Source organism: Berghia stephanieae, chromosome 4, assembly GCF_034508935.2.
Source record: "Berghia stephanieae isolate SIO BIC M18660-M18661 chromosome 4, UCSD_Bste_1.3, whole genome shotgun sequence".
NCBI classification, from domain to species: Eukaryota; Metazoa; Mollusca; class Gastropoda; order Nudibranchia; family Aeolidiidae; genus Berghia; species Berghia stephanieae.
In genome coordinates, this window is record NC_088363.1 from 12,978,190 (window position 1) to 12,991,086 (window position 12,897).

General features: G+C 37.2%; 1 protein-coding gene across 1 annotated transcript; it reads right to left on the bottom strand.

The window, feature by feature from the left end:
* Positions 1-3,652: 3,652 nt before the first annotated feature.
* LOC144970048 (coiled-coil domain-containing protein 134-like) lies at positions 3,653-12,669 on the bottom strand. Its single transcript, XM_078909243.1, has 6 exons — positions 12,330-12,669; positions 10,273-10,394; positions 7,960-8,044; positions 6,932-7,110; positions 5,821-5,895; positions 3,653-4,941 (listed from the first exon to the last, which is right to left on the bottom strand). Exons 1-6 carry the CDS (start codon positions 12,538-12,540, stop codon positions 4,846-4,848), a joined length of 768 nt encoding a protein of 255 aa, XP_078765369.1. The 5' UTR covers positions 12,541-12,669; the 3' UTR covers positions 3,653-4,845.
* Between the last annotated feature and the right edge of the window lie 228 nt (positions 12,670-12,897).

Consider the following 12,897-nt stretch of genomic DNA (forward strand, 5'->3'; position numbering starts at 1 on the left):
AAAAAAATCGAGCTTTTATATAGCGCAATATCCACTAAATGTACTCAGAACGCTTAACAAAGGGTCCCTGACCGACAGCAACACATAACATGTAGAACGAAACATGATGCCTGTTAGGCGATATTACAATTTTTTTTTTCTGACAGAGGCAACGCTGTCAACAGCCAGGTACTCATTTTACACCTGAGTACGGTGAGAGAATATGAGTAAAGACCCTTCTCCAAGGACTCATCTATTCGCTGAGCGAGGCTCGAACCCAGGACCTTTCGATCTGAAATCGAGTGTCATACCACAAGCCCACATAAAATGTCCAGTCCTGGGCAGTGCCATTATCAAGGGTTGCACTGTATGTTGCTTTGCCTAAGCTCAAGAGAAGCTTCCTCCGTAAGCGATATCAAAAACGACAGTACTCACTACAAAAACAAGCAAGGACGGATTTAAGTAACTTATTTGTAACCCTCCCACCCACATGCCTGAAAACGGTATTATTTTGGGATAAACTGAACTCTACAAAGTGAATTTAGAGTTAAAATAACAAGGATTACGAACTTTAAAGTTTTTTGGGATGTTTTTAATTGTATTTATAATCCACAATAAAGAATAAAAATTAACACCAAGTCTTGTGTTTGTGACATAAATAAATAACATTAGGAAATTGAATGGAAGCTTCAATTCATTAAACAAAAACAGATAATGTGGACGTTTGTAGTGTTATACATTGTTAATATGTTGTGTTGCGAGCTTTAGTAACATTTTATTATTTATTGTTATTTTGCAGTTGTTACCCTAAAAGTAATTTTGTCAACTGAATAAAGTGGACGCAATTCACTCATTCCCCACCCCTACAACAACATCAGGCCTACAGGAATTTGTTGGCATGGTCAATTTCTACCACCGTTTCGTGCCAGCAGCAGCTCAACTAATGCAACCACTTTACAAGGCATTGGCCGGTCAAACAAAAAAATCTGCACCCCTTCAATGGACAAATACCCTACAACACGCTTTCAAGTCAACAAAAGAAGCCTTGGCCCAAGCAACTATGTTGTCCCACCCGCAGACATCAGCTCCTACTTCACTGACAGTAGACGCTTCTGATATAGCGATGGGGGGAGTACTAGAACAAAACATTGACGGCCAATGGAAACCTCTCGCCTTTTTCAGCCGCCAGCTTCGTCCTCCGGAACAGAAATACAGCGCTTTTGATCGGGAGCTCCTGGCTGTCCACTGTGGCGTTCGGCATTTCCGTTACTTCTTGGAAGGACGAATATTCACCATTTTCACGGATCATAAACACTAACATTTGCAATGAACAAGGTTTCAGAACCATGGTCAGCACGCCAACAACGACAACTATCCGCCATCTCAGAATTCTCAACTGATATCCAACACATATCAGGAAAAGACAATCCAGTAGCTGATGCGTTGTCAAGAACAACAGTGGAACACGACACCTCAGACGACTTCGGTCTCAGTGCGATTTCTGAGGGAATAGATTATGAGGCCATGGCAACAGGTCAATTGAATGATGAGGAGATCCAATCACTACGCACCTCAGAAACATCCCTGCAACTGAAAGACATTTCTTACGGGACTAATGGCACTACAGTTCTCTGTGACATATCGACCGGAAGAGCACGGCCAGTGGTTCCCAAATCATGGCAACGAAAGATGTTCGACGCCATCCATGGTCTTTCACATCCAGGAATCAGAGCTACCCGCCGACTTATTTCACAGAAAATGGTATGGAAGGGAATGACCAAACAGATCAATGCATGGGCAAAGACCTGCACATCATGCCAAAGGGCAAAAGTACACAGACACACGAGGGCGCCCCTGGGAGAATATGAAAAACCCAGCGGACGTTTCAGCCATGTCAACATCGATTTGGTTGGACCACTGCCCCCCTCACGTGGTTATACATATCTGCTTACGATGGTGGACAGATTTACCAGATGGCCTGAAGCAATACCAATTACCAGTACTGACACAGAAGAAATAGCACGAGCATTCATCGCACACTGGGTTGCTAGATTCGGAGTACCAGAGAACATTTCATCAGACCGAGGACCACAGTTCACTTCACAGTTGTGGTCAAACGTGTGCACACTCCTTGGTACTCAAATCAAACAAACAACAGCTTACCATCCCCAAGCAAATGGATTGGTTGAACGTTTCCACCGCCACATGAAGGAAGCCGTTCGAGCGAAACTAGAAGGACCAAACTGGATTGATCAACTTCCCTGGGTGATGTTAGGTATACGTACCGCCCCAAAAGAAGACCTCGATACCTCGTCGGCAGAACTCGTATATGGGGCACCTATTACAGTACCTGGAGACTTTGTTCCTGGTCTGGATCCCAACACCAATACTCCTGAAATGTTGAAAAACCTCCGTGAGAAAGTGGGTCAACTTCGTCCAGTTCCTCCGTCCACGCATAAAAAAGCAACAAGCTTCGTACCACGGGACATCAGGAAAGCTAAATACGTGTTCATACGTCCTGATGGACATCGAAGACCACTCCAGGTCCGTACACAGGACCGTATAGAGTTCTAGAAACCGGTGACAAAGTTTTCAAACTACAAGTAGGAAACAAAGAAGACTCAGTCTCAATCGACAGACTAAAACCCGCACACTGTGACATTGATCAACGTGTTCAGGTACATGAACCACCACGAACGGGAAGACCGAAGAAAGCACAGAACACGGGAGAGAGTAAAACGGGTGCAACCAACCAGGAGAAACGTATGATCTTTCCTGATGAGGAAACGTTGCAGAACGAATCCAAACGCACTGAAAGGGGACGATTATCCAAACCCCCTGATCGGCTAGACTTATGACAAATGAACAAAAGCTCTGGCGGGAGCTATGTAGTGTTATACATTGTTAATATGTTGTGTTGCGAGCTTTAGTAACATTTTATTATTTATTGTTATTTTGCAGTTGTTACCCTAAAAGTAATTTTGTCAACTGAATAAAGTTACACGTTTCAGGTTTTCCCTTTATCAACAAAACATGATCAATAAAACACTACAGACAAATTAATTACACACCTTTTATAGTTATTTATTGTTCTTTTTTAATTCGGGCTTCCTTACTGAGGAGCATACTACTTCCTGTCCCATCGTTATTTTGTTTATTCCCAAAACAATGCCATTCTCACATATCTCATTCGTCTGTCGTGTCTCATTTGTCATGTTTTGTCGATAACGGGGAAACTCGAAACATCCACGTTATCTGTTTTCGTTTAATAAATTTTGGTTTCCATTCCATTTCCTATTGTTATTTATTTATGTCTTCGAGCTTCAAGCAGCAACATTTACATTACCCGATACTTTTGACAAGAGATTCAATTTCCAGCACAGAATACATCCCATAATAACACGTTTTGAGACGGTGGGTTACATTGGATCTGGGGATAAGAGAAGGCAAGCAATTCAAAATGACACCAATGAAGAGCACAGGGAAAAAAGAATCAGAGTCACTTTCAGATTTTGGGTGAGGGGGTAGGGGGTACATGTATATGTATATTTAATTCATCTTTCAGAGAATATAATATGAATAAACATTTTTAGATAACAGAAAAATATCTATATTGTAAAAGACTGAGTAAAAAGTGATCAAATCTTCAAATTTTCTATCTAAATTTGAGATGTTTTGTGTTTTTTCACAAAATTAAAATGTGACTCTGCTCCCCCCCCCCCCCCCCCCATGCTCTCCAAATGCATACATTACATATCAGGCCTATTCAAAGGGAAATGACTTGGGGCCGAGGCCAGGGCAAAAAGAAAGCTGTAAGTCTCAATCCTGATCAAGAACAGGAAACTCCTAGAAACGGACATAAATAACTCATTCCACATAATATAATGAAAAACAAAATATGTGATAATATAGATATTATATACACAGAGATCTCCTTTGGAACAGAATTTTTATACGATCAGTTGGGGAGACAAAAAAATCTCTTTCACTCACTCCTTACTTCATTCATCACGCTAATATTGAAATGAAAAACAGATAAAGTTTTCAGCTAAAAGTAAAAATATTCATCATTATTGTGAACTATTCTATTTTACAAGTTAAAATGTGAAAACAAGCAAAATAGATTTTATTCCAAAAGTCAACCATATGTAAACAATAACTTGAAGAATAATATAATAAATAGAGCTTTATCATGTCCATTTTGGCACTCGTGCTTTAAACTGACACAAATGTACACAAAAACAAAAGAAAAAAAAATCAACAAAAAAACATAAAAGAAACAAACAAACCAAAAACAAAACAAGACTAAACAAAAAAAAACAACAAAACAATAAAATTTTCATCAATCTTCAAAACAAATGTATAAGCATTTTAAAATAACCCCCCCCCCCCCCCCAGCCTCCAAAAAAAAAATCGATTAAAAAAAAAAACAACAAAAAACCCGAAAACATATCATTGATGAGGTACCAAATCCCCCGACAAATTGAGCATTTACATTGGCAATATCCACTAAACGTGAACAAAAGTGCTTTACAATGGTTTCCTGGCCAACAGCAACACGTAACATGTAGGACGAGACATGACGCCTAGACGATATAACAACTTTCTTCCTACTGAGACAACGCTGTTAATGGCCAGATACTTATTTTACACCTGAGTACAGTGAGAGAATGTCAGTAAAGAGCCATTTCCAAGGACTCGATTATGCCCAGCTCCTGGCCCGAATCCAGGACCTTCCAATCTGAACAAAAGAGTCATAGCACAGGACCACATAGACAAAAAAACAAAACAAAACAAGAAATGACAAAAACCAATCCAGTCCAGTATAATGTTAGACTACAACAACTAAAGTGGATGCCAGTGACGTCACAACTCTGTATGACTCATCCTTGGTCCTCTCTTTAATTTTTTCTTAGTCTTTTTCACGGTAGGCGGCTTCTTGTGGTCTTGGACCTGCTTCATCTGTTTAAAAACAAAATGAAAAAAAAAATATATGGATCATAATAACGTTTTGATAAATTTTGTTGATGGCAGGAGAAGAATTTAAAAATATTTATACAAATGTTATGTTATATGTAAGGGGGGGGGGGGGTCCCGAAAGCTCAGTTGCTACAGCACCTGCTCCACACACAAAGGTACTGAGATCGATCCCGGGTGTAGTCGAGATTTCCTTCTGACCTCCCCTGTCCACCCAGCAGTCTGTTAGATTTGGCAGAAAGTACTTTGCGACAGACTAGTGTCCTATCCAAAAGGAAAACAAGCAATACGATTCAATAGTCTGATGTCACGCCGCCCGACTACGGCGGCCATCTTGGTTCTAAACAAAGAAAATCATTACTTTTTATTTTTCATGCTGGCTAGAACTTTTCATATGCCTTGTGATCAGAATGTGTAAAAGTCAAAACATGATCAAATTTATGTTTTTGTTTCCTCTGGATACGCTTTTATGCTCGCCGGAGAAATATTTCATACGAGCGTATTGTTCCGATAGTTTCGAGCCAGTGTTACTAAGTTACCATGCGTCATTAGGAAGGAAGTGACGTTACGAGTGTTGAAGAGTATTGCTATTGTCCGTTTCACGCTATAGAAACCGGGATAAACTCAGGTTCCAATGCTTGAATGGCTTGAAGGACTTAAAAATTATTTAAAAAAAAAAATATGTTTTATGTTAATGAAAATATTATTTGTTACATCAGTATCCTGATCAATTTGGATGTTATTTTTCTTTTTTTTTTCTATTTTTTCTTCAAATCACAAAATAGGGAGAAAAAAAAATAGCACTTGAACTATGAACAACGCCAATGTCATTTAAAAGGGGAAAAAAAACCCAAACAATTTTACCTTCTCCTGATTGGCTGCTTTGAATGGATTGAAATATTTTGGGTCTTGGGGAATGATGTTTACCTCCTGGGCCATCTAAACAATAGACAAATTTTAAACAGTTACATGTCAAAAGAATGAATACAATACTCTTTATTCTATTTTAATTACCAGGAATCAAACCAAAAAATGTATAAATAAATCCAAAGTGATGAAAAGTTCTGTTTCAAACCAAAATGCATGATGCTTACTCTTGTTTCAGTCAATTATTCATTCAAAGTTTTGTAAACTGATGTAAGCACAGTTCAATTTGGCCATTTATCCATTTCTGAGTAAGAATACATTATTCTTTATGACGTTTTTCAAATGTTTAGATAAACAATCAAAAACTGGAAGGAATTTGTTTAGTTTGTTTCAAAGGCTTTTTACAGTGCTTGCAATACATTTAGGTCATTTCAGTGCCAGTAAAAGGGAGAAAAATGGGATAGTCCAAAAAATTATAGATTTACAATTATTTTAAAAACACACGAGAAAATGTAAGACAAAAGGGAATGATTCGAATAGGGGAACAGATGAAAATTCCAAGAGCATGCACGCTATTGGTATACTAGGTTTGAGATCACCTTAAAGTCTCATCGAGACAGAAGCATAGGACTAACTGAGAGGATCGTATACATGCAAATGATTACAAGATATTTTCAAAACAAAAATATGACAATTTACAACAGAGAGATTATTTACAAGGGAAAAAATATCATTACCCAATACTAAAATCATACAAATGACAATACGACTGTTTCTCTCTTCGTCAAGGGTTCCAGTTAGAGAACATAGTAACCTAACAATAATAAGAATAATAATAATAATAATAATAATAATAATAATAATAATAATAATAATAATAATAATAATAATAATAATAATAATAATAATAATAATAAAAATAAATATTAATAATAATAATAATAATAATAATAATAATAATAATAATAATAATAATAATAATAATAATAATAATAATAATAATAATAATAATAATAATAATAATAATTTTTAAAAATCACCATAATAATAAACTCTTACATTACAAAATTTGCGTGGATATTCATAATAACTGTCTTTTTTCTCTTACCAAACTAAGAAGCTGTAAGTTGGGCCCCTCAAATACATTGGACTGCATACAAAAGCCATAGGACCACGCCAGAAGGAGTTGCCATTCTTTACGGCGATCATAAAGATCATGAACAATGTCAGGTAGCCTTAGCACCATATCTCCAAATAAGGCGGTATTCTCCAGAATCTTGGTTACACCTGATGAAATGATGACATAATCATAAATTATTGCGACATTAGATTTACCACCTTTATTTAACCATGAGTATTGTCGAGTGATTTAAATACGATGATATTAAAACTGCTGACACACTCTGAAGCTGACTATTGCGAAAACTGATTGAAGAAACCGTGGCAGTTGTTTGAAGCCTGGCATCATAAATATAATATAGCAAACAGTCAAAAATAAAAAAGACCATGAATAATAACAAAAGAGTATATACTATTTTGAGCAAAGACGAACAGTTCAATATAACATTGTACCATTAAAAAAATATCTCATTTTCAAGTCCATACTTTTTGAAACCATAAATATGATTAAATTTATTCTTCAAAATCATACTCTAAAAATCTATGTAAAATTTACATCTTTATGAACCGTTATATGACAAGAAAGACAATTTAGGTTATGTGATACTCTGATGTCTCAAACTGTAAAAATCTTGATTTGTTTTAGAGCTGGATAGGACCAGTTGATTATTGGCACTAATCTGTATACTTAAAGGTCCTACATACAAATTTCTTCACTGTGATGATTGCGGGAATTCCATACAATATATTTTCATCCATTTATACGATTGTAGAACCTGGCTTTGGCGTAGTGTGATTGTTCAGGACATTTTACACACATTTCCATAGTCAACTCAAGTGTGCATGGAAAATAGAATAAAGTTAATGACAGTTATTGTACTCACTCATAGCATGGCGGGAGAAAAAAAAATGAAGCATTTTGCAGCACTTTGAACATTTCAAAGCGATGGCAATGTAATATATGAACATAAATATCTATCAAAATATAAAATTCAAGAAAGGGTAAAGAATACTCACCTTCTAAGATGGTGATGTTCTCTGGGAAGGGGTCACCAGGCAGAAATCCCCATGTAGTTACATTTTGTTTGGCTGATTCTACTGTCTAAAACAATATGAGAAAAATAAGGAGGGAAGGAGATGTGTTAAAATATCTTAAACTATCTTGATTAGGATGTTAGGCAATTATTCTAATTTTTTTCTGACAAAGAAAATGCTGTGAACTGCCAGGTAATCACTTTACAACTGAGTATGGTAAGAACCTTTTCCAAGGAGTCAACTATGCACTGTTCTGAACAGGGCTTGATTCTAGAACCTTCCAGACTGTAGGCGAACATCAAACCACTAGACCACATAGCTGGCGCATAAAATAATGCTCTTAAAATCATCTAGATTTGCTAAATTGTTTTCATATATATCATACAAATTAGAATAACCACATTCCATGGTCCATTTTTTGAAGGCAGTAAAACTGTTCAGATAAATGTTGGTTTTTAGAGATTAACTGTATTTGCAACACTTACAGGTCATTTCAACGCCAGCAAACAGAAAAGTAGATGATGAGATAGTCAAAAGACTGAATATCTGATTAGTTTAAAGAACCCAGAACCTAAGATAAAGTAAAGCAGAGGGGACTGAATTGAATGGGGAACAGAAGCAGAGACCGTGAGCATCTATCGATGTGCTGTGTTTGAGATTACCTAAAAATCCAATCCAGACATACAAATGCTCTCAAGAAAATTAAATATTCAAAACTAAAATATATAAAAGTACATAACAAGGATATCAATTACAAAGAAAACAAAAATCATTCCCCAAAAAAGAAACGTCACATTTGACTGTTTCCCTCTCAGTTAAGAATCCAAGCTAGAGCTAGGAAAAAACAGTTTGACATCATTCCAGGCTAGAGACAAACAGTAATTTGGAAATTGATAAAAATAAGTGGGATAGAATTCACAATAAGAGTAGAGTGACCTCTCCGACACACAATGGAAGGTCAAAAGACACAACCCCAGAGGCGCTTCCTTAGTTGGGACAAAGCCAGACAACAAGCTAGCTAAGTGATATTGTGAGTTGTACTCACTAGCGTGTCGACCAATGTAGTATTTGCTCATGCTACACGGTTGAGTTATACTCACTAGCGTGTCGACCAATGTAGTATTTGCTCATGCTACACGGGTGAGTTGTACTCACTAGCGTGTCGACCAATGTAGTACTGGCTCATGCTACACGGGTGAGTTGTACTCACTAGCGTGTCGGCCAATGTAGTACTGGCTCATGCTACATGGGTGAGTTGTACTCACTAGCGTGTCGACCAATGTAGTATTTGCTCATGCTACACGGGTGAGTTGTACTCACTAGCGTGTCGACCAATGTAGTACTGGCTCATGCTACATGGGTGAGTTGTACTCACTAGCGTGTCGACCAATGTAGTACTGGCTCATGCTACATGGGTGAGTTGTACTCACTAGCGTGTCGACCAATGTAGTATTTGCTCATGCTACACGGGTGAGTTATACTCACTAGCGTGTCGACCAATGTAGTATTTGCTCATGCTACACGGGTGAGTTATACTCACTAGCGTGTCGACCAATGTAGTATTTGCTCATGCTACAGCGTGTCGACCAATGTAGTATTTGCTCATGCTACAGCGTGTCGACCAATGTAGTATTTGCTCATGCTACAGCGTGTCGACCAATGTAGTATTTGCTCATGCTACACGGGTGAGTTGTACTCACTAGCGTGTTGACCAATGTAGTACTGGCTCATGCTACACGGCACCTGATGAGAAACTATAATACCTTTAAAAATTAAATTTAAAAATTAGAGCATTTATATAGGCAATATCCACTTAACATGCTCAAAGCGCTTAACAAGGTGTCCCAAGCCAACAGCAAAATTTAACAGGTAGGACGAAACTGACACGATTAAGGTGATATTACAAAGTTTTTTTTCCAACAGAAATAACGATGTTAACAGTCAATTACTCATTTTACACCTGAGTAGGGTGAGAGAATGTGAGTAAAGAGCCTTTTCCAATGACTCAATCATGCATCCCTGCTCATAGCAGGGCTCGACAAAAAGCTAGCTAAGGTGGTGCTGTGAGATTCATTCACTAGCCAGTCAACCGATGTGGCACTCACCCACGCTACACGACACGGAATGTGACACTATAATACCTCTAGAGCGAGTGCCATTGTGGCTGATTGGCTGGTGAACACTTGTGCAACTCGCTGTGCCATCTAGGTTAACTTTTTGTCTCCCTTTTGTCCAATCTAATAAATAAGCTTCCGGTTTTAAATTTCTGGTTCCAGAAAAATAAAAAATTGTTACCTTAAATATTTGTCCCAGCATCATGTTGACTAATTCATATTGTCTTTCATTGCTGTCCATGGAAACAATCCTCTTCACTGCTTCCAACTGTGTGGATCTGTGCTGCGTAAACAAGTACTTATCTGCCATTTTGTTAAGGATGACATATTTTGTTTTATAATCTTGAAATATCCACTAAATGTGTCCAAGTGCTTTACAAGGAAGCCCAAGCCAACTGTAACACTTTAAAAAGTAAGATATTACGTGAAGCCTTTTTATAATTTTATAAAAACAAAATCAAAGCTTTTACTTGCCAGGTACTCATTTAAACCCGGGTATGGTGAGGAAATGTGAGGTGAGTAAACAGCCTTTTCTAAGTGCACTACCAGTCTTATACATTTTTCCTCTATGAGGTTTTTAATTCTGCTAATACATTTTATGTAATAATTAACAACTTGGCATACTTTTGAAACATGATCGTTCGAAATGCACAGAGAAATAAGAAAAGTTAATAAAAGATCAATAAAAACATAAAATTAACCAACAATAAATCAGTCGTTACTAAATATACACAATATACGTTACTACATATACACAATATACGTTACTACATATACACAATATACGTTACTACATATACACAATATACGTTACTACATATACACAATATACGTTGACTTTCAAGTGGGTGTCATGGCCGAATGATTAAGTCGTCTGCCCTGGAAGGCTTGTCAGAATTGATGTTGTGGGTTCAAATCATAGTTCTGCCACTTTTTTCTTTCTTTTTACTCTGTCTTCTTTTTAAGGGCATTGCAAGGGATAAATGTCCCATCCATCCTCCACCACCCATCCCCCCCTCTCCCCCCTCTTAAAAAAAAATCTCTCTCGGTTCCTTTCTAGCAAATTGTTATAGTCGTCAACACTCCGATCTCAAAATAAATAATTAAAAAGCAAACAAACAGAAATATTCAGAGAGCGACCAAATGGTCAAATAGAGGGGAAAAAAAAACAAAAAAACAATAATTTTTTTTTTAACATAAAAACAATTTTAATAAATTCATGTTCAGAAACGGAACAAAAGGCCAAACAAAATTTAAAAAAAGGAGAAAAGAATAGGTAAAAGAAAAAAAAGTGGGGGGGGGGGGGGGGGGGGGGCGATTGAATTTGAATCTGTGCAGCTAAGAGGAGCAAAATGAAAGTGGTCTGACCCACTGAGCTGTCTATCCACACCAGTATCGATGTATCTTGAAATTCATATATGAGCTAGACATTTTCCCACCATCTTTGCTTCCTTGTTTCGATAGTTATTTTCATCTCTGATTAGAATATGTTGTTGGATCTAGTTTTGTGGTCGTGTGATAATAAATTGTATTGTCTTGTGTGAAGAAGACAGGAAAATAACAGGTGTTGTCAGTTTTGGGCTTTGGGGCGCAAACAACACCTTGGCCTAGGAATTCATCCGCAAAATAAACAAATTCCCTGCCATCATTAATATCCCCAAAATTGTGGCCAGAATGAACAATTTATAGAAACAAAAGATGATCAATAAAGTTAACAGGTACATTGGTAGTGAAAATTTTAATGGTTGGTGGACTATGAACAGATTTGATGATTAACAACATCATTCCTGGTTGAAAATAAAACGGTGAATTGCCCGTTTGAAGCTTTCAGTTCAAAGTGACAAAAAAGAAAATTCATTGATCCATTTGCTTTAAAAAAAACAACAAAAAAACCCCCAACAACCTGGATTTGAAATTTGATCACTATTTACTTTCATCTTGTGTTAAATATCACGATATTGACTGTTTTGGGACAAAAATAACCACTGGCATTTTTTTTCAGAATATTTGGTATTTTTCACGCCTTGTTTGGCATTTTGCATAAAATCTTTCTGCCAACTTGTTACATGTGTCTGGGAATAACCAATTTTCGTTATTCCCAGACAGGTGTTTGGGAATAATGACAGGCTAAGTCTAAGACTAACGGCAAGGGAACTTCACTCAAACTCTAGCAAAAGTTAGAAAGAATACAAAACCCGGGTTAAAGTGATTTCATGGGAAAAAGGTTAACGAGGATACATTTGTGGAGTGGTGTCTGAACTGCTTTACCCTCTGTAGACAATTTATTGTCTTCGCCCAAAGCTGAATCACCTTTTGATTCACTTTCGCTTTCTTCAACTGGTTTCTCTCCGTCCCCTTGCTCATGCGCCGGTGATTCGCACAATGCAAAAGCAGCCAGAGATAATATTATAAACAGAAATTTCATCTGTGTTGTGGTATTTTTCTTCATTTCTTTAATTCTCCAAAAGAAATGTCTTTACCGAGAACTTTTCTTCCAGTCAATGATGTACACGTTTTGTTGATAAAGTTGTTGGCTAGCGGACAATGTTGACAAGTTTATCGTCAATTCTCGGGGAGTGATCGCCCCTGTGGTTCCTACAAGTTGTCGCTTTGACTTTTTATGTTTTATGCCAGATACCCCTGTATGTCAATGGATTGATTTAACGCGACGGGCACTTATTTTCAGGTCTGATAACCCAATTCCTTTTGGACTCATTGTTGTAATGGAAATATAAAAAAAAAATGACAATGTAGCGTGGTAAATGATAAATTGAACACAGTAGTTACTCAGAGTTCGTGCTGTTTA

Coding starts and splice junctions, on each gene's coding strand:
- LOC144970048 (XM_078909243.1), bottom strand. CDS start 12,540: ATGAAGAAAAATACCACAACACAGATGAAATTTCTGTTTATAATATTA. Junction 7,111..7,959: donor GAACATCACCATCTTAGAAG/GTGAGTATTCTT, acceptor TCATTTCATCAG/GTGTAACCAAGATTCTGGAG. Junction 5,896..6,931: donor ACTTACAGCTTCTTAGTTTG/GTAAGAGAAAAA, acceptor TCTATTGTTTAG/ATGGCCCAGGAGGTAAACAT.